The sequence below is a fragment of the Hyaena hyaena genome, unplaced genomic scaffold, assembly GCF_003009895.1.
Source record: "Hyaena hyaena isolate Hyena2069 unplaced genomic scaffold, ASM300989v1 scaffold_451, whole genome shotgun sequence".
NCBI classification, from domain to species: domain Eukaryota; kingdom Metazoa; phylum Chordata; class Mammalia; order Carnivora; family Hyaenidae; genus Hyaena; species Hyaena hyaena.
Window position 1 is genome coordinate 1329542 of NW_024081080.1, and position 21718 is coordinate 1351259.

Sequence of the window (21718 nt, forward strand, 5' to 3'; positions counted from 1 at the left end):
AGCACCAACCAAGGCACCCCCCACACCAGTTTAAGGGATTTTTAAGGACCAATCTCAGTGAGCCGTTTCTTGAATTACTCCAGCCAAAAGCAGGGAATCACCTCTGATCCTGCCTTCCTCCTTACTCTCCACACAAAACAAATGTTAATTCTACTGCCAGTGTCCATCACTGGTCCTGTCTTCTCTCCCTTTGCCACAGCCCAGGCCAGGTCAGTGCCCTCTATCATGGATTTAACAAGAGCCTCTCAAACCACCTTCTGCCTCCAATCTCTCTCCTTGCAATCCATTCTTTCCCCAAAATGCCATCAGATCCTTTATCCCTAAAGCATAGCTTTGATGTGTCATTCCTTCTGAAGAACAAACTTTTAACGGTTCTTTAATATTTTTTTTTATTTATTTCTAGGAGAGAGAGAGAGAGAGAGAGAGACGGCGTGAGCAAGGGAGGGTCAGAGAGAGAGGGAGTCACAGACTGAAACAGGCTCCAGGCTCTGAGCCGGCAGTCAGCACAGAGCCCGACGCGGGGCTCGAACCCACGAACCGCGAGATCATGACCTAAGCGAAAGTCAGACGCTTAACCAACTAAACCACCCAGGCACCCCTAAACTTTTAACGGTTCTATCACCTCTACAGCAACATTCTAACTCTTCAGTAGGGAAGATTATTTTCCTCAAAGGGTGGAGCAAGTTGCAGAAATTTTCTCTCTTCTCAGGTACGGCTGGTCGCTGAGTCTGGGTCCTATAGGAATGCAGCTCATGAAGTTGCAACAGAAGCTGGTTCTCAGGATCAAGAACCAGATGCTTCCAGAACCAAGCTGCCCATCCCCCATAGTCAGGCTTGCATTCCCGGGAATGGACAAACTAACTGCCACAGACCCCCACAATTCCCACAAACTACTTAGAGAGGCCACTCCCCATGAAGTAGAATACCCTGAGTATTCCCTTCTTGGTTTCGAGGTAGCTGAGAAACCCAGCTCAAGTGGCTATGTGAACAAGGGGAAACAGTTGTTGTTACCCATTTTTGTCCTACTTTCTTTCAAACAAAACGACGACTGAGATCTTCCAAGAACTTAGAACTCACCTCCAATTCCATAAGGTCTTACTAGCCTCCTCCTAAGGACTGATTCCATTTGGTGACTTCCCACGGTGGCGTCACAAGAAGTACTCCGTAACTACAGTCCCGGGCCGCCCGCCCTCAACAGTTCCGAGACGGCTGGGCCCCAGTTTCTCAACAAAGCGCATGCGCTCACCAAATTCTGGGTTTCACTCTGATCGCACAAACCAAGCCACAGATTTAGCTTGAGCCAATCATTGTGGCCAGGGAGAAGCAATGCTCTGATTGGTGGGGCAGAAGGGGGCCCTGGCGATGAACCCCTTTTCACACCAAGCAGGTGACAGAGGGATGAAACCCCAAAAAGAAGGTGGGGACTTTTACAGGAATGAGGGAAAACAGATGCGGAGATGTGAACAGCTGTACTCACGTCATGTGCACTGCCACCTCTGTGGGTTTGCCTAATGCATTCCTCATAGCCTGAAGCGCCCTTCCCTTCAGGGCTGCACACCTAAATCTAAGCTGACCTTTCAAGGCTCTCAAGTCCCTCTTGCACCTGGCTCCAATCAGTCCCAAGCTGACCCAGAGCATTCCCATTCCCACTTCACTTCCTCATTTTACTGGACCACAGCACCTACTGGTGGGCCTTTGGTAGCCAGTCGCTGGGATTTGTGTGGGTGTCGCCTATGAGGCCCTAAAGCTACCTTAGAGAGCAGGAATGCAGTCTTTGGGGCTCCTCTCTTGGCCTTCCTGGGGCCTACCCAGCCAGCAGTGCCTGCTATCGGAGATACTCGGTATATTTAGCTGAACTGAATTGGATACTTAAAAGAACAAGCTGTTTTCAAGCGCCCTCAAATACTTCCAGAAACATTATTTACACACTTGAGAATGTATCCCAGTCATTCCAGGTTATTCATTAGAACAAGTCTCTTGAGCAACGCGCCAAGCTGGCTGAAGTAACGGTTTTGCGTTTACGAACGAGGGCTAGAGTCGACATTGCAGTTACAGCATCTCCACTGCTGCCTCCCCCTACAGCTCCACAATACTGGTATGTTCCTAAACTCCTCAAGACTGATCGAGGCCTGGGAGAGGGATTAACACTTATATGGTTCTAGAAAGAGGGCTCAAGTGGCTAAAAGAGGCCTATTAAACCTCCTTTAGGGCCCCCTTAGCTCCCAGCTCAGACTTGCCCATGCCAAGGGCCTTTTTGTGCTTCCTTCTGGTTCATACCCCACCACAAAGCAAAAACAAACAAACCGTAACAGCAACAAAAAACAACCCTTTTTCATTTTCTAATTTCTCAGGCAAGGTGGAAAGCTTCTAAGTGCCCATTAGATACCTGAATTACCCTTTCTGCCCGTGGACGCCGCCGAGTAAGCATCGATAAAGTCTCCCCTCCCACCGCCGTCATGTCTAAGTCAGAGTCTCCCGAAGAGCCTGAACAGCTGCGGAAGCTTTTCATCGGAGGTTTGAGCTTTGAAACAACCGGTGAGAGTCTGAGGTGCCATTTTGAGCAATGGGGAACGCTTACGGACTGTGTGGTAATGAGAGATCCAAACACCAAGCGCTCCAGAGGCTTTGGGTTTGTCACCTATGCCACTGTGGAGGAGGTGGACGCGGCCATGAATGCAAGGCCACACAAGGTGGATGGAAGAGTTGTAGAACCAAAGAGGGCTGTCTCGAGAGAAGATTCTCAAAGACCTGGTGCCCACCTAACTGTGAAAAAGATTTTTGTCGGTGGCATTAAAGAAGACACTGAAGAACATCATCTAAGAGATTGTTTTGAACAGTATGGGAAAATTGAAGTGATCGAAATCATGACTGACCGAGGCAGTGGCAAAAAGAGAGGCTTTGCTTTTGTAACATTTGATGACCATGACTCTGTAGACAAGATTGTTATTCAAAAATACCATACTGTGAACGGCCACAACTATGAAGTAAGGAAGGCTCTGACTAAACAAGAGATGGCTAGTGCTTCCTCCAGCCAAAGAGGTCGAAGTGGTTCTGGAAACTTCGGTGGTGGTCGTGGAGGTGGTTTTGGTGGGAATGACAACTTTGGTCGTGGAGGAAACTTCAGTGGGCGTGGTGGCTTTGGTGGCAGTCGAGGTGGTGGTGGATATGGTGGCAGTGGGGATGGCTATAACGGATTTGGTAATGATGGAAGCAACTTTGGAGGTGGTGGAAGCTATAATGATTTTGGCAATTACAACAATCAGTCTTCAAATTTTGGACCCATGAAAGGAGGAAATTTTGGAGGCAGAAGCTCTGGCCCCTATGGTGGTGGAGGCCAATACTTTGCCAAACCACGAAACCAAGGTGGCTATGGCGGTTCCAGCAGCAGCAGTAGCTATGGCAGTGGCAGAAGGTTTTAATTACTGCCAGGAAACAAAGCTTAGCAGGAGAGGAGAGCCAGAGAAGTGACAGGGAAGCTACAGGTTACAACAGATTTGTGAACTCAGCCAAGCACAGTGGTGGCAGGGCCTAGCTGCTACAAAGAAGACATGTTTTAGACAATACTCATGTGTATGGGCAAAAAACTCGAGGACTGTATTTGTGACTAATTGTATAACAGGTTATTTTAGTTTCTGTTCTGTGGAAAGTGTAAAGCATTCCAACAAAGGGTTTTAATGTAGATTTTTTCTTTTTGCACCCATGCTGTTGATTGCTAAATGTAATAGTCTGATCATGACGCTGAATAAATGTGTCTTTAAAAAAAAAAAAAAGATACCTGAATTACCTGAAAACTTCTGTGAGGTGGTGCTTATCCAGCCTGGGCTTACACACCTCTGATAACAGAGACCTCACTTCCTTGTGAGATGGTTCTTTCTATTGTCAAATACCTCTAATCAGAGGTATGTGTAATAATCATCAGCACATTCTTATGACAAACCAGAACTGGCTTCTGCCTTGTAGTGTTGTGAGGTCACACACAATGTTCAGAGATTTCTCTGTGTGTGGTATGTGTGTGTGTGTGTGTGTATGAAAAAGAATGAGAGAGACAGACACAGAGAGAGAGAGACCAAAAGAGACATAGAGGGAGCTGGAAGGGCCCAGAGAAGGCCCTAGGTCGATGGTTAAAATGGTTTTGGCAAAAGTAATTGAGAAGTAATAAACATATTTAGGGGCACATTTTTCCATTCAAATTGAAGTCGGGATTTGATGGTTGAGTAAATGTGTATTTGCATAATTCCCCTAAGGAATACCCACTAAAATAAAAAGGAACCAAAAAGATGGGGCACCTGGATGGGTCACTTGGTTAAGCACCAACTCTTGATTTCGGCTCAGTCCATAATCTTACAGCTTGTGAGATAGAGCCCCACGTTGGGCTCTGCGCTGACAGCATGGAACCAGTTTGGGATTCTCTCTCTCCCTCTCTCTCTGCCGGGCTCCGGCACACTCGCGCATACGCGTCTGCTCTCGCTCTCTCTTAAAATAAATAAATAAGGTTTTTTTTTTTTTTTTTTTTTATAAAAAGAGCCAGAAAGAGATAAGAAGACATCTTCCTGAGACTAGGTATTGGCCACAGAAGCCTAAAACAACCTCTGTATTTTCATATGCAAAATAACTGAAACCAGAGTAAAAACAAGACACCTGGAGAAAAATGAATAAGCTACCCTACTCCTCTCCTATGACAAAAAGCCAGTAAACTGTTTTTTTTCCATCTCCTTTGTTTTCTATTTGCTGTTCCAAGGGCTAGGTTTTCTTTTCTTTTTCTTTTTATTAAAACATCTTCTAAATGGGAACATAGGCATGTTTTTTAGTTGTACTGGTGGTTATTTTTGTGACGTTAAGCACCGTGCTTAAGCCTATCATTCCCAAGTGTTCAACTTCAAAAGTGAAATGGTATCTTTGACTTACCCTCTGAGAAATAAACTTGTCACATTTACTCTTTACCTCCTGATTTTAGGTTCTTCCATCTTTGTCCCTATCTAGTTTAGACAAATTATGATTGTTTTCACATTGCATAGCTTTTCTTCCAAGGACTGTATCTGACTGTCAAAGACTCTCACTTCCAAAAAGCCCCAGACCCAGTTTCAAGAGTGAATGGGTTATTTCAAACTTTCAAGGAACAGATCACTCGTATGCTACTTAACGTATTCCAGAGCAAGAAGAAAATAGGAAAACTGTTGTACCTTTTTAAAATTATGTTTTCAATTTTTTAGATACAATTTTCTACATAAAAATTCAACCATATAATGGATAAATGAAATGGGATACATACACGCAATGGAATATTCACCTTTCATAAGGAAGGAAAGTCTTATGCATGCTACAATATGGGTGAAACTTGAGAATATTATGCTCTGTGAAATAAACCAGTCACAAAAGGACACATATTGTATGATTCCACTTATACGAGGAACCCAGAGCAGTCAGACTGACAGACAGAAAGTAGAATGTTGGTTGCCAGGGGCTTTCTTTTTCTTTTCTTTCTTTTTTTTTTTTTAATGTTTTATTTATTTCTAGGAGAGAGAGAGAGAGAGGGCAGGGGAGGTCAGAGAGAGAGGGAGTCACAGACTGAAACAGGCTCCAGGCTCTGAGAGGGCAGTCAGCACAGAGCCCGACGCAGGCCGGAACCCGCGAGATCATGACCTACGCGAAAGTCGAAAGTCGGACGCTTAACCGACTAAGCCACCCAGGCGCCCCGCCAGGGGCTTTCAGGAGGGAGAATAGGGCTATTGTTTTAATGGATATGGAGCTTCAATTTGGAAAGGTGAGAAAGTTCAGGAGATGGATGGTGCTGATGGTTGCACAGCAATGTGAATATACTTAGTGCCACTGAACTGTACACTTAAAAACAGCTACAATGGTAAAAACTATATATCTAAAATAGAAATATATCTGTCATAAAATTTATACATTGATATAAATGTATATTTATACACATTTTAATTTTTCTAAAATTTTATAAATATAAATTTACTATAAATATAAATATTTTCTATTTATAAGATGATATATATTATATATAACCACAAATGCATATGTAACCACAATAAATAAATTCAGCTGTGTAGAAATACATAGTTTAAAAGAGCTCACCATATTTCGTCTTCCACCCACCCATTTTTACCCCTCTCCCTACATGAAACAATTCATATGGACACTTCAAAATTTATTCAACTAGTCCTTACCAAAGAGGTAAGGTTGTATCTAGATTTTTGCTTCAACAAACAATGCTGTAGTGAACACCCTTGAAATATAATGTCTTGTAAAATGTATATATTTTTAGTATATATCCCTGGATATAGACTTCTAGGTCAAAAGCCATGTGCATTTTATTTAGTGAGTTAGGTTTAGATTTATTTATTAATTCATGTAGTTCAAAATATCAGACAGTCAAGAGATTATACCGTGAAAAGCTGCCACCCACTCTTTCCCCCCAGCGACCTGGTCCCCCTCCTCAAAAGCAACAAGTATTATCATTTTTAATATATACCTTAGTTGTGCACAAGTGAAACTGTATATTTATATCCATACAAATACAACTGAGAGTGGCCTATGTGTGTTAACTTTGGTAGTTATTGCCAAATTGCCCTCCATAGAGACTGTACCTGTTCGCACACCATCGGCAGTGTTTGAGGGTGCCTGTTTCAGCATTTCCCCATCAACGTATTATCAAACCTTATTTCTTCGCTAATCTGATGAAAATGTTATCTCATTAATTTGTGATACTGTGAGTAAAACTCATGTTTATTTACTAAGGCCAGGGCACTAGGCCTGTCTCCTTCTCCAGACTCTTCCCACAACTACCTCACCTCTCACCTCCACCCCACAGCTCCACTGAATAGGGAGACACCTTGTTTTTCACTCCCATCTCCCCTCTGGCTTTGTCCTCTGTAAGCTCCTCCTAAGTCTCCCTGATGCTTAGGTGTGATGGAATGTTATTCCCCTGCGCCTCCCTCTATCACCACACTGGTCATTTCCGTCTATTTTCCTGTGTTCCATCTCCGCTAGATGGTGAAGGGTGGGAATGGATCTTTTATCTCTCTACTTCTATTGTTTATTCTCATCAGTAAATATGGAATGAATGGATGAATAGACAGCTGGCAGTTGTAGACTGAGGTCACTGGAATGCGGCTGTTCTGTGTGACTGACTGAAAAGATTTATCCTCATACTATAAAAATGTAATATGTGGAAGGTTGTACTTCAAATCAGTGGTGAAATGGTGGATTAGTCAAAATATGGTTAATTACTATAATTGGGGAAAATCACTGGACGTCCTCATCTTACACCCAAATAATTTCCAGGGTGGGTTTGTTAATTATTAAGAGAAAGCATAAGGGTGCCTGGGTGCCTCACGCAGTTAAGCATTCGACTCTTAAAATTGGAGCTCAGGTCATATTCTCATGGTTTGTGAGATCGAGCCCTGCATTGGGGCACTGCCAGTGTAGAGCCTACTTAGAATTCTCTCTCTCCCTATTTCTCTGCCCCTGCCCTGCTTGTTCTCTCCTTCTCCCCGCCCCCCCCGTTTCAAAATAAATAGATAAACTTTAAAAAATGAGAAAGCATAAAAATCTGAATGAAAATATACAGGAATATTGATTCAAACTCAGGATGGGGAACTTTCTAAGCATGATACCAAAGCAGAAACCATAAAGAAGAAGATTGATAGGTAGACTCCATTACAATTTTACTTTTTTATCACTATTTTACGGTTTATTTACTTGGAGAGAGAGAGAAAGAGAGAGCAGGGGAGGGGCAGAGAGAGAGAGAGAGAGAGAGAGAGAGAATCTCAAGCAGGCTCCGTACTGCTCGAACCCATGAACTGTGAGATCACAACCTGGGCCAAAATCAAAAGTTGGCTGCTCAACCGACTGAGCCACCCAGGTGCCCCACTCCGTTACAGTGTTAAACTTCAGCATATGCAAAAAGTCAGAAACAAAACTGAAAGGCTAATGAAGTATGAGAAAAAAAATGTTTTTATAAATATCCAAATGACAAGTGGAAGGACCTGTTAAAATTCCATAAGAAAAAGACAAATAGAAAATTAAGCAAAGTTCAAGAATAGGCAATAAAATAAGACTTATTTGCTCTTGCATGAATGAAATAAACATGCTAATAAACACTCAGACAAATATTTCCCCTTAGTAGTAATCAACAGAGGGTCAACTAACATCATGCTTTTCGTCTAACAAATTAGCAAAGATGATAATTTTCAGTGTTGGAAACCATATGGGAAAATAACACTCTCATACCCCAAGAGTACAAGTTGGTGCAACCTTTCCAGAGGACAATTTATAATTATGCATAAAAAGACTCTCCTTTTGACCTAGATCACTTCTAGAAACCCTATCAAAAAGGAAATAATCAGAAATATAGACGAAAATTCAGCTACAAGGATATTACAGTGGCATATTTATAGTAGTGAAAAATTGAAAGCAATCTAAATATCCAACAAAAGAATAGGATAAATTATGACATATTCACAGGCTAGAATGCAGGCACTCAAACCATCATAGTGAAGCCTGTTTAAGGACACGGGGAAATGCTTATAATGTATTGTTAAGTAGGGGGAAAAAGTAGCTTGAATAATGAATGATACCAATTTTGTTTTTCCTTTAAATGTGTATCTATGTGTTTGTGTAGGAAAAGCTTAGAAGGAAGATACTGACTCGTCTGGGGAGTCCCTGCATGTAGGCTACCCTGCCCCCAGGAAGGCACTTGGGGTGAGCTCCGGTGGCCTCTGCTTTCACACTGCATCCCGGGAAGCTCTGGCTGCAACAGCTGGGGAAGGTAGCCCCCTGGCAGAAGCTTTGCTTCCACTGTCAGATGTGGGAAGAGGCCAAGGGGCCCCAGAAGTGCTATAGACAAAATTAAGGCTCCTAGATAAGGATACTGACAGTAGCTAACATTTATATCCACTTCATGTGGATTTTCATTTAGTGCATTTAACATCCCAGGAGATAATCTCTAATACAGGTTTTAATTTTCCCATATTATGGATGAGAAAACTGAGGCCCAGAAAGATTAGGTGACTTATACAAGTCACAAGCCTTGGAAGTAGGTTGATGAGTTGAGCTTCAAACCCAGATAAATGTACCTTATATTTGGCTGCTATGGCCAGAGAGGGAGGACATGACAGAGCAAGTGAAAAAGTAAATGAATAAAAGTTGCTACCGGGATTGGATCCCCTTGGGAACAGCGCTCATGGCTTTTGCACATAAAATTGCCCAGAACTTTCACTGTCTTCAGTGACTGTGGTCACTGCTACAAAATGGAACAGACTGTACGTGCCTCATGATCCCACAGGGAAGACTCTCTTTTGGTTTGTGCTCTGTGGGCCCGGTTAGGATCTGGCCTGGGAAAACTCATCCCTCTCCTTCCAGATGAAGGCAGACCCAAAGGAGGCATCAGGGACAGGCCCTGTGACACTTTAAGGGTCCCCATCATAAGAATAGTTAGTTCTCTATTTAGGGATAGTTTGTAAAATGGGACTCGGTTGTCTTTATCTAGTACCTTCTGCCACAAAAGTCCTTGGGCAGCCCCAACGCTCCCTTCCCACTCCCAACAAGGCCCACATCATCCAGGAGTGACCGCTTTCCCAGACAGGGCCCTTGCCCAGCCCATGCTGGATGGCTCAGCCAGCGCACCCTTCCACCTCAACCCATCCCCATCCCATCCGGGAACCCCCTACTTTATACGCAGAAAACTCTCCAGTATCCTTTCCCTAGCAAGTATCTCCTCTGCTAGCCGAGTCACACTCCCCAGCCCTGCTTCCTTCAAGAGCCAGGAATCCTCTTTATACCCTATGTTAATTTGTACCCTATACCAGCCAAGCCCCTGGTCCTCGTCACCAGCCTATCCCCCATTCCTCACCCAGGTCCACTTCCCTAACCCTGCTCATCCTGTCAATACCTCCTTAGAGAGAGGACCCCTTTCCTAGGTAGTCCGCCTGCCCCATGTTGTGCAGCCTGCCCCAGCGGATTACCCCTCCCCCATCGGTAGCCCTTAACTTGCCTATAATGTGGAACCTAGCCATGCCTTCTTTTTCTCAGCCAGGTCTCTTCACTTGGTCAGGCTCTCTTCATCTACTTAGATCTTCCTCCCCAACTAAGGCCCCTTCCCCAGCCACGGCCAGGTCCCCAGAGAGGCTCCCTTTCCCTGCTAGGCAGGCTTTCCCTATACCTACCTACAGCCACCCACACCCACCTATACCCTCTCTGCAGCTGAGCCACATTCCCAGCCAGTATCCTCATCTGCAGCAACCCTCCCCGGGGCCCCCTGCCCCAGCTAGTTATCCCTCCCTAGCCTGTGCCCAGCCTTTCCCCTCTTCAGCTGGATCACTTTCCCAAGGAGCTGCCCCTTCACTGGCCTTTCAGAGCCAGTTCCTCCTTCCCCAGCCACACTTCCTCGGAAGCACCTGCCAAGTCCCTCCCTAGCTATGTGACCTTTCCCTGCCAAGACCCTTTCACCAGCAGGTGCCCCCATGCTAAGCCAAGTCTCCTTGTCCTAGGAGCTCTTTCCTAGCCAGACTCCTCCCCCCAGCCAGGCTCTCTTCACTGAAGGATCCACATCCTCTGCCTCAGTTTATGCTCACCTTCCCAGACAAGCCCTTTCTCTAGCTTATTCCTTCTTGGCCAGACCTCATCCCATCCCTACTCTGTGCCCCCTCAGCTACGTCCCTTTTCTCAAGCAGGTGCCCTCCCTCGGCTACGACTTCCATCAGGGCACATGCCTTCATTCGAAGGCAGAATCCCTTCCCTACCAGGCTCCTCCACCTGCTATGTCCCCTCTCCTGGCGAGGTCCACTAACCTGCCGACTGTCCCTTGCCAAGTTTATGTGGTTCTCAGCATTCAAACCTTTCCCAGCACCAGCTTCCTTTCTAAGCCCGTCCGTCCCTCCCCAGGCCGACCTCCCCCAGGTTCTATTCCCCTGCCAGAGCCTCTCCCCAGTCAGGCCACGTTTCCTGGCCAGGGTATTTTCACGCACGCACGCACACACACACGCACGCACACGCACGCACGCACGCACGCACGCGCACAGTGTTCCCCATACCCGCCAGTCTCCAGTCCTCAGCTTGTGCCACCCTATCATGCCTGTGTTCCCTTTACAAGACAGGCACATTCCCGCATCTAGGTCCCTTCCCCAGCCAGTGTCTTACTCCCCAGCTTACGCTTACTGTCCCAGCCGGATTTCTTTCCCTGACCAGGTGCCTTTTCCCGGGCTTTCCCCCCTTTAACAGTCAAGAATTCCTTTCTCTTCCTTTGCCCCCCAACTCAACTAGGTCTCCTTCTCCGGCCAGACCTACTTCCCCACCGTGTGCCCCAGTCCAAAGCCAGATTCCCTTGCCCACTCTTGTCCTTTCCCCCTGACTGTTCCCTCTTCCCCAAGATATTCCTCCTTGCCCTGCCGGGTCTACTCTCCGCATAAGCATGCTTTCCTGGCCTGGCCCCATTTGGCCACCTAAGCCCCTATGCTCAAGCCACCTTTCCCAGCTAGTGCTCCCCAGACATCTCCCCAGGCCCAGCCAGCCTCACTTCTCCTTCCAGGACCCCTTCCACACCATATAGCACTTCCCCAGCCTGTGCCCCTTACCTGTCTAAGCCTTCTTCTCCGTCTAGGCCCAAATTTCCTAGCACGGACCCCCTCTACTCCCGCTACCCCCTTCTTGGTCAGGTACCTTTTCCCAGCCACCCCCCTTTCCCATTTGGGTCCTCCTCCCAGCCTGGTACCCTTCTCCAGCCGTATCCAACTTTCTAAGCCTGTTGGCTCCTTCATCAGCCAGGTTTCTTTCTCCATCCAGTTCTTCCCCAGTCAGACCCTGTTTCCTAGTCAACGTCTCTTTCTCCAAGAATTCCCCCTTTCCTTCCAGACCCCTCTCGCAGGCAAGCGCCTCTCCCTTGGATAGGCAGCCATTTCCCCATGCAGCAGACACGGACCCCTCTATCATCTAGTGTGCCCTTCCAACCAGGCCTCTTGCCCCCGTGGGTAGTCCCTCCCACCGGCCTAGTCCTCCTTCCACTGTGTCCTTCTCCACCCGGCCTCCTTTCCAGTCCCGTTCTCGGCCCCTACCCTGATCCCTTCCCCAGAATGGGACCCGGTTCCCAGCCAGCTTCCCTCCCCTTCCCTGTACAACCCACGTCGGCAGGGCCACCTTCTCCTCTCAGAAGCCCTTCGCTAGCCCTATGCCCCTGCCTCCAGCCTGGACCACTTCCCTAGCCAGGACTCCTCCAGGAATCCTCCTGCAGCCAGGCCCACTTCCCCAGCTTGTGTCCCCTTGTCCATCAAGGTCCCCTACCCGAGCCAGCCCCCTTCCTCCACCAAATGCAGCTCCTCCCAGTGGAGCACCCTTCCCATTCCTAGAGTCCTTCACCAGCCTCTAACTATGTCCCATTCAGGTCATAACTATGTCCCACTTGCCCACCTGTGTCCTATACCCCCATGCAGGTCCCCTTCTCTACCCAGACCTATGCCCTGTTTGCCAACTAGTCCCCTTCCTCAGCCTCTGCCCCTTCCCCTGCCACGTCCCATTCTTCCTCCTAGGCTGACCCCATCCCCAAATTTCACCTCCTTCCCAGCCGGGCACGCTTCTATAGGTTATGCCTCCCTTCTGGGCCTCGTCTCCCTTCCACAGCCAGTATTCTGGCCCCGATAAAAGGCCGCCTTCTTACAATGCACCCCAATCCCTGTTTTTCTCAGGGGCCCTCTTCTCCTCAGCTAGCTGGACATCTGAAACTTATCTGGTGCACATTTACACAGTGAGCTATCTGGCAGGATTTCCCTATTTGCATTTTGGGACCCCGCCCCCAGCCCCCAAATACCTCAAAACAGTGGCACTTCTTCCCCTGCTGCAATGTAGCCCTGTATTGGTGAGTTTGGGGAGGTGGGAGCTCTTTTTCATGCACAGCAATGAGAACACCTCTAAACAAAACCATTTCATGAGGTTTTTAGCCGAGTGAAACATCAGCTCAGGACAGCCTCTAGATAAAGTCCCTCCCTAAATCCTTTCCAGGGAAACACTCCACTCCAGGCTGCCACCATCACCCTGGGCTAGGCCTCCTCCCCAAAGGCTCATCTGTCCCCCAACTCCTCTCCCTAACACTCCAGGATTCCCCTGGTGAAGTAGCTCCTGGGATACAAACTCTATGTAAACTAAGTCAGTGACACAAAAATAGAGAATCAGATATTTTTAACACTTTTATTTTTAAAACAAGTTGCATAATATTTTTTTGAATTTATATACTTTATTGTAGAACATTGGCTGTGTACAATGAATTTTTAAGTGAATTTATGTAACCACTTAAATGCAGAATCTAAAGATTGCAAACATTTTAAGTTGTTTATTGCAAATCATTTCACTTTTACTATTCTACTGGCAAATTCAAGATGGCAACAAGTCTCCACCAACAAAAGAATCCTGCTCACTTTTTTTTTTTTTTTTTGCCTCATGCCAGTTGTAGATGTAACAGAACGGATTAACTATTTTTACTCCTTAAAATCCTCTAAAATAGTTTTCTATCTCTAACAATTAATGCAAACATGCTAAGTTCAGATCTTTCAAACTTTATACCACTTGTTTGTACCAACAAACTGGATCAACTATTTGAATAAAGTTGTATCCTTTTATGTCAGAGACTAAAGAAAACTTACTGGTTCAGATCTCACTCTTGTAGTAAGCTAAGCTACCTATCAGAGTGTCTCCTTTTGCTTCATACCAGTTGCAGACATAATGAAATGGATCAACTACTTGAATGAAGTCATATCCCTTCCTATCTTTAACAAAGGACATTAAATTGAGATCTTTCACATCTTGCAGCAAACCTTATCCAACCTGCCAGTTTTTGTAAATTTGATTATTTAATTTCTATGTTTAGCACTTACGTTTAGTTTCCAAGCTTAACAAAGGCTTCAAGTAGAATTTAGCAAATACCTGAATAACTAAAGCTAATTGGAAACCACACAAGTTTGTAAGGAAAAAGCAAAGCAAAACGCAGGAGGAGGTCTCATCCATAACTTGAGACATCTCCAGAATAGCCCAGCTGGGGGTAAAAAGTAACCGTCAAAACAGCCCAGGACAGATTTTTTTTTTTTTTTCCCTCCAAAGAACTAGTAAGCAAAAGGCATTCACAAAGCATTTCGATCACAAAAACTCCAATATAATACATATAAAACTCCATATACTACATTCACGGGACAATCTGAAGATCCTGAGCTCAACTACTTTTTCCCAAGTTAGGAGCGCATCAAACCAAATTTCCACTTTTATCTAAAAGGTAAGTGCAGCGTGACCAAGTGACCAATTGTTGTCGGCGAGGGAGACGAAGCCCCTTAAGGGCGAGTTAGCAAACCTACTCCCTCCTCGCACGCAGGTGGAACAACACAGATATACCTGTGTGCTGAGTCCCCCCACCCCCCTAGCAACGTAAGGGCGAGAGAAGAAGAAAGATCTGCCAGGTAGCAGGGGCAGCGGCGTGGGGGCGGGGAGAGAGAGGGGTCGACGTTAGAGTGAAACGAACACAGAGAAAATCGGGAAAACCGAAGGCAAAGAACAAAAAAAGAAAACCAACCAAACAACAACAACAAAAAAAACCGGAGCCTACTGGGTAGACGCGGCGGCAGCTGCGGCTCCAGCGGTGACGGCGGCGGCGGCGTGGGGCCTAGAAGAGCCGCGGGGCCGCGCCCCCGACGGCGCCGGCTTCGCGCGGCTTCACCGAGTTGTAGTGCTCCCCGAGGTTGCAGGTGTATTGCAAGTAGACGAGGGTGAGCGGCTTCTGGGCATACTCCTCCCCAATGACGAGGGTGGGCGATTCGGCCTGGATCACCTCGATGGGGGTCTGCAGGACGTGCGACAGGGCCCTCAGCTCCAGCTGGCTTCCCCACAACACGCCGCACACGATGTCGTCGCAGTAGCTCAAGAAGTCGTCGCGGCTGAAGATGTCGCCGGTTTCGGGGTCGCTGAAGAAGGGCAGGAAGTCGTCGACGTGCTTGCGCATGTACATGGCGGTGCGGTTCCGCAGGCTCTCAATGGTCACCGAGAACACCAGCTGGTCTTGGATGGCGCGGTACATGCAGTGGCGGTCGGTCGGGATATCCTTCATCTCCAGGTTCTTGGATCCCAGGATGGCGGAGAGCTTCTCCTCCTCCTCGCGGCGGAAGCTGGCCAGATGCTCCATCTCCATCTCGGCGAAGCTCCCCTGGCGCTCTCTCTGGAGGGCTGCCCTCCTTTCGCGCCTTTTCTGTGCCCTCGACACGCTGGGAGGCTGGTTCTCAAGATCCATCTTGGCAAGATCTTCTGTGACCAAATCGAGGATGCTGTTATCAGGGCAACTCTCTTGGAGCGTCTCCATTTCCTGCTGGTGCTTCTGCTCCAGCTCGGCCTCGAGGCGCGCCACGTCTAGGAGCAACTGCTTTCTTCTCTTCTTGTCGGTCTTGGGGACCGAGTTCTTCATGCCCTGGATGCGGGCCACAAGCTCTTTCTTCTCTCGATAGTGGCGTCGTAGCATCCGCTCTCGCTCTCTCTGAAAGTCGTCCATGATGTTTAACGGCAGGTGAGACTCGAAGGTTGGGCGTAGCTGAAGTACCCGCTACACTTCAAACTGACCGCTCAAGGGAGGGAGCTCGCCAACCGCCAGCGTCTCCTCAGCCTCGCCGCATTGTTGCACTCGGCTCGCTTCACGCGCCGGCGGCCCCACCCTATTAACGGCTCTGTCAGTCATTGGCTACTGTCTCCCCATGGCCACGCCCTTGAGAATGCTTGGCACTAGGACTGGCTGTCGCGAGAGCCTAGACACGCGCCCATTAGACCCCCGTAGCAACGGTTTCTTCTGCTTTTAGCACGGCCCGAATCTCGAATCTCGTGCCTAAAATCTCGCTTTCGAATATTACGTGTAGTAATTACTCTCGTAGAATTACTCTTGTAGAATTACTCTTGTTAATGGACTCTCACTCCCTACTTCATTCCCAAACCTGAACACAGCTGAGACACTAGTCAGGCTTGAATCACATGACAAACCACGTCAGACAAATGTGCTCTGAGGATAGACTTCCCGTCACTCCTAGAGTTCAGGTGGCAATTCGGCTTTCTCATTTTTCAGGTTCCTTGAATGGCGAACCTTTTTTTTTTTTTTTAATGTTTTATTTATTTCTAGGAGAGAGAGAGAGAGACAGCGTGAGCAGGGGAGGGTCAGAGAGAGAGGGAGTCACAGACTCTGAAACAGGCTCCAGGCTCTGGGCTGGCAGTCAGCACAGAGCCCGACGCGGGGCTCGAACCCACGAACCGCGAGATCATGCCCTAAGCGAAAGTCGGACGCTTAACCGACTAAGCCACCCAGGCGCCCCTTGAATGGCGAACCTTTACATTTCCTTATGTTCCTGGGAACACAGAGTCCTTTCATGTTCTCACAGTAATTCGAACTGTCCCGTCTCAGTATAGGAAGGCAATAGCCACAATTCTTTTCTTTCTAATGTTTATTTATTTTGAGAAATAAAAGAATGCTGAAGGGGAAGAGAGAGACAGAGAGAGAATCACAAGCAGGCTCTGCACCATCAGCACAGAGCCCCGCGTGAGGCTCGCAACTCACCAACCCTGGGATCCTGACCTGAGCGGAAATCAAGAGTCCCACCCTTAGCTGACTGGGCCATCCAGTCAGTTAAATTTATATTTAAGCTAATTATTAATATGTTAGGGTCTAATTCTGCAACTTAATGTTTTCATGTTTGTTCTGTGTTCATTTCTGTTTTCTTTTTCCTACCTTCCTTTGGGTTCCCTGAACATTTTTTAGAATTCAGTTTTGATGTATCTATAGTGTTTTTGAGTGTAACTCTTTGTATAACGTTTTAAGTGAGTGTTCTAGGTACGTGTGTGTGTGTGTGTGTTATGAAAAATTTATGATGCTGTCATTGTTACCAGTTTGACTGAAGCATAGAAGCCTTATCTCTTTTTGCATTCCTTTGCCCTCACCCGTTTATAATACAATCGTCTTAAGTGTTCGCTATGTACATTTAGAACCATGTTAGTTTTCTAATTTTGGCCTTGACCTTCAAGCAATAGATTACTCAAGGGGAGAAGGAAAGTCTATTATATTTGCCCATAGTTTTGCTTATCATGTTTTTTCTTCCCAATTTTCTAAGATTTCTTCTTTTATTTTTACTGTTTAGAAAACCTCAGTTAGCCATCCCTTCAGGTAAGTCTCTTTGTGACAAATGCTCTGAAGCTTCATTTGAGAATGCCTTGATTTCCCCTTCATTCCTGAAGGATATTTTCACCAGAAGTAGAACTCTAGGCTCACTATTTTCTTTCAGTTATTGACAAATGTGTCACTTTTTGTTGCCTCCGTGTTGACGGGCTTCAGAGCGATGATGGGTTCGGAGCTGATGGCCAAGAAAATCCTGGAGCTCTCTTTGTGCAAAAAAAGGTGATTTTATTAAAGCACGGGGACAGGACCCATGGGCAGAAAGAGCTGCACTGGGGTTGTGAACAGTGACTGGTTACATACTAGGGAGTTGGGGGAGATAAAGGGAAAAGGGAGGCCTGCAGAAGGACTTTCATGTGCTAAAGGACACTCACACGTTACTGGAGGCTACTGTCAGTTTGCCTCTAGTAAGGCCTTAACGTTAGGACAGTAGGGGGTTCCTGGAGAAATGGTCTACTCTGTATTTGCCTCAAGTATTTGTCAATGGGCTGCAGATTTTTATAAGGAAATTTAATTGTACCTGCCATCTCCTTCTTGCTTTTGTTTCCCACATCACTATGGAGGGGAGGGTGACGTTGGAGCTCCAGGAAGCTCGAGTCTACAGGTTTTCTGGAGATTAGGCTACTGATAAGATTGCCCTTTTCTTATAGTTTACCAAGACGTTTGCAAACGGGTGGAGACTCGGGTGCTGTGATCTCAGTCAGTTAACCACTTGTTTTCTTTCCTTTCCTCTGTTCTCGGGCAGCCAAGAGTGACTGAGGAATAGCACACATATCCTACCTGCAGAGGGTGGGGTATGCGAGCTTGGGCTTTGCCCTCAGCTTGCTTTATGCTCCCTCGTCATTAGGATGGTAGGACGCGTCAGCTGCGCACGTGGCCTTCTCTGTGCCTATGCAGAGCGAGAGTTTCTAGAATATCCCAAATGTTCACACTGTCCAGTTTCTGACACTCTTTCTCCGAGGTAACAACAGTGCTTTCAAGGGAAGGTCAACCCAGGGCAGACCCAGCTGAACCCTCTGGGCCTTCTTTCCTTAGTGCCCTGCACTCCCCTCCCCACTCCTCTCAATCATAGTGACAGCAGCAACCTACATGTGACCACCATTTCACAGTTCACGAAGTGATTGGCCATCTGTCCCTTGTCTGGATTCTCACAAGCCCAAAAGGCAGTACTCATCTCTTATTTACATTTAAGGAAACCAAACCCCAGAGATTTGCCAGATGCCTTCCACAGGGGCCAAGGTGCCCCTCCCCCTCGGCCATCTTTATAACTTACATCAGTGTCTGCCTGCTGTGTGGCTTGTGTTAGAAGCTGGGCGTATGAGAACAGTAAGACCCAGTACCACCCAGTTTCTGCACCCAAGAACTCCCCGACTAGGTTGCAGTGGGCCGGGTGGGTGGTGAGGAAGCAGGGTTGGTGGACAGATGCATGAATCATGAGGCACAGGAATAACAAAACAAGTCCTCAGCGCCAGGCTTAATGTGAATGATGACTCCCTCAGGGGTGGCTCAGTAGAAGGGGTACCACACAAGCACCCCTCCTCCCCTCCCCTGCCCCCTCCCTACGTTCTTCCTCTCTAGCAGACCGTTCTTCCTCTTTTCAGGCAGGCCACAATCTCCACTTGCTGCTGTATTGCTGGCCCCTGGGACTGTCCCTGGTCCCCGTGCACTTGGCCCACAGCCCATCCCGGCCAGGCTGAGGCGACTTCTCCTTGGCAAGGCAGTGCAATCCTTTCCCTACTAGCTCCCCAAACGCCTTGCAGCACCTTCCCCTCCCCCACTCGCTCTGTTGTCAAATGCTGTCTTCTGTGGAATTCCAATTGAAAGCAGATTAAAAGAGAGCTGGTGCTCTCTTTCAAGAGGGATCTGGCAAGTCCAGAATCCTCTGCTCGGTTTCCACTGTAATTGTTCCTGGAGCATGTCTCTGAAAGCCCAGGGTCAGCAGGACACATTTTAGACACCAGCGACTAATTTTGCTAGCATCAGAGGGCCTGCTTATCTCACAGACCCCTCTCCCAAATGGTGGCCCAGACTAGGCTTACCACTTGCTCCACCCACCCTGCAAGAAGTGCTCCTCCTCTCACATTCCACATCCCCACTAGCCACCCAGGGATGGAGCCAGAATTTGGGCCATCACCCGTGTGGCTCCTCTTTCCCCCCACCTCCACACCAGATCCTCAGGCCGGACTGTTTACTATTGGTCAGGCCTTCTCTGTCCCTCACCTCTCACCTGTGTTCAATGTTCATGGAACTTTGTTCCCCAATAGGGGATAGTCTCAGAAAGTTTCCCTAACAGGAGCCTAAATAGAGAATGGACTACCTCTACCCCAAAACATGAAGGCAGTCTAATGAAGAGAGAGATTTGGGCCAGCAGGCTTTTCTGTGCTTAGGGCGAGTCCCCGTGAGCCAATTAACTCACAGTCCATGGAGGTGGAGCTGGTTCTGCAAGTCTGCATTAGAGAGTTGTAAACGGTGAGCCTATGTGTCAATCACAGGGACACGTGGGACCCTGGGCCTTGACAGTCACCCACCCTGTAATCGTCCTCATGTAGCATTTGGCACAAGTCACCATCCCTGCTCACAAGCTGATCTTGCCCTCCTCAGTGTCTACATGATTAAGACCAGACTTCTCCTTCCTGTGCCCAGGCTCTTTTGGAGACTGGCTCTGCTGCCCTTTGCAGCTTCAATTCCCGCCAGCCTCTCCAACAGCGCCACTGTTCCAGCCACGCAGGTGAGCTGCACCTAACGCCCTCCACATACGTCTTGCAAACCTGGATAGGACAAGGCTGAATGCAAGGAAGTTACCCAGGCCAAGGCGAGGCCCATGGTAGCTGCCCCCCAATGAGACTCCCCTGTAGAGGCATCTGAGCATCAGAGAGGAGAGTGCCCGCGTGAGGTCTCTGCTTCAAAAGAGACTTCCCGAATGCAGCCACTTCTCACCATCCTGACTACCACCAGTCTGGCCTGAGCCACCATCATCTCTCACATGGATTGTTGCCCTATCCCTTCAAAAGTCTCCTCCTTCTTCACTGGCCTTTTAAAACCATAAGGCAATCCTGTCTCTGTTTGAATCTGTCACTCAAAACCTCACAATGGTTCCCCGTTTCAGTCAGAGTGAATGGCCAAGGTCATATACCATCTGGCCCTAACATGCTCTTTGGCCTCTCCTTCCACCTCTTCTCTCTTTACTCAGCTTGAGCCTTCTGCTCCTCAAAACCTGTCAGACCACCCCACCTTAGGCTCTGTGCACTAGCTTTGTGCCCTCTGCCCGGAACATTCTCAGTCCAGATAGCCACATGGCTCGCTTCCTCATCTCTTTCAAGCCTTTGCCCAAATGCCACCTTTTCAGAGTGGCCTTCCCTTTTAAAATTGTAAGCCAGCTCTCCCTCCCTAATCCCCACCCCCGCCCCCAGCATTCTGGATCCTTCTGACCCTTCTTACTCAGTTCAAACTATTTTTCTTTTCTCATGGCACTTATCACCTTAGAACACACTATACAGTTAAGTAATAAACTAATTTCTATCATCTGTCTTTGCCTACCAGAATGTGGACTTTAGAAAAGCAGGAATTTTTAAAATGTTTTGCTCCCTGATATAACCCAGCTGCCTAGAACAGTCCCTGGCATATATTGTGCCTCACTAATTATATGTTGCTTTAAGAAACCCTTCCAGTCTTTCACAATTTCATCTCCTTGGCCCACAGGATACACCTGGCTGGACTTAGATGCTTTCACACTCACACATCCCCAGAGCACAGAGACACATGCTTGGAGATTCGGGATATATGTGTGGATATGTAACCGTAAGCTGACAACTAGATACTTTTTTACCTTTCAACATATATTCACACATGCAAAGACAACACGTGCACGTATACAGGCACAGACCAATCACATTAAAAAATTTTTTTAAAAATCTTTATTTAATTGGGAATGAGCACTGGGTGTTATATGGAAACCAACTTGACAATAAACTAAAAAAAAGATTGAAAAATTTTTATTTATTTTTGGGAGGCAGAGAGACAGAGTGCAAGCGGGGGAGGGGCGGGGAGAGAGAGGGAGACACAGAATCTGAAACAGGCTCCAGGCTCTGAGCTAGCTGTCAGCACAGACCCTGACGCAGGGCTCAAACCCATGAAGCGTGGGATCGTGACCTGAGCTGAAGTCGGATGCTTAACCAACTGAACCAGCCAGGTGCCCTACAAATCACATTTTAAAAATAATTTTTATTATGACTTTGAGGCATCTTTTTTGGCCAAATTCTATTATAAAATATTTCAAACCTACAGAATAGTTGAAGGAATTACACAGTAAACACCCACCACGTGGATTGTACAGATAATATTTTGCTAATTTGATCTATTGTACCTTTATCTATGAATATATTTTTCTATCCATCCATCAAAACATCCTATATGCATTTCAGTATTCTTTCCCCATAAACACTTCAGCATTATGGAGAATTCAATAATTGTTTGCTTTTTAGGTAAACTTTACATACAGAGAAATGCACAAATCTTAAGTGTACATTTACTGAA

At 47.0% G+C, this 21718-nt stretch overlaps 2 protein-coding genes across 2 annotated transcripts; one reads left to right on the plus strand and one right to left on the minus strand.

Annotated features, from left to right (window-relative positions):
• The first annotated feature begins 2404 nt into the window (after positions 1-2404).
• Positions 2405-3419, plus strand: LOC120246058 (heterogeneous nuclear ribonucleoprotein A1-like). The gene has a single exon (XM_039253365.1). It carries the CDS (start codon positions 2457-2459, stop codon positions 3417-3419), a length of 963 nt encoding a protein of 320 aa, XP_039109296.1. The 5' UTR covers positions 2405-2456.
• Positions 3420-14613: 11194 nt separating this feature from the next.
• Positions 14614-15579, minus strand: OTUD6A (OTU deubiquitinase 6A). The gene has a single exon (XM_039253391.1). It carries the CDS (start codon positions 15524-15526, stop codon positions 14651-14653), a length of 876 nt encoding a protein of 291 aa, XP_039109322.1. The 5' UTR covers positions 15527-15579; the 3' UTR covers positions 14614-14650.
• Between the last annotated feature and the right edge of the window lie 6139 nt (positions 15580-21718).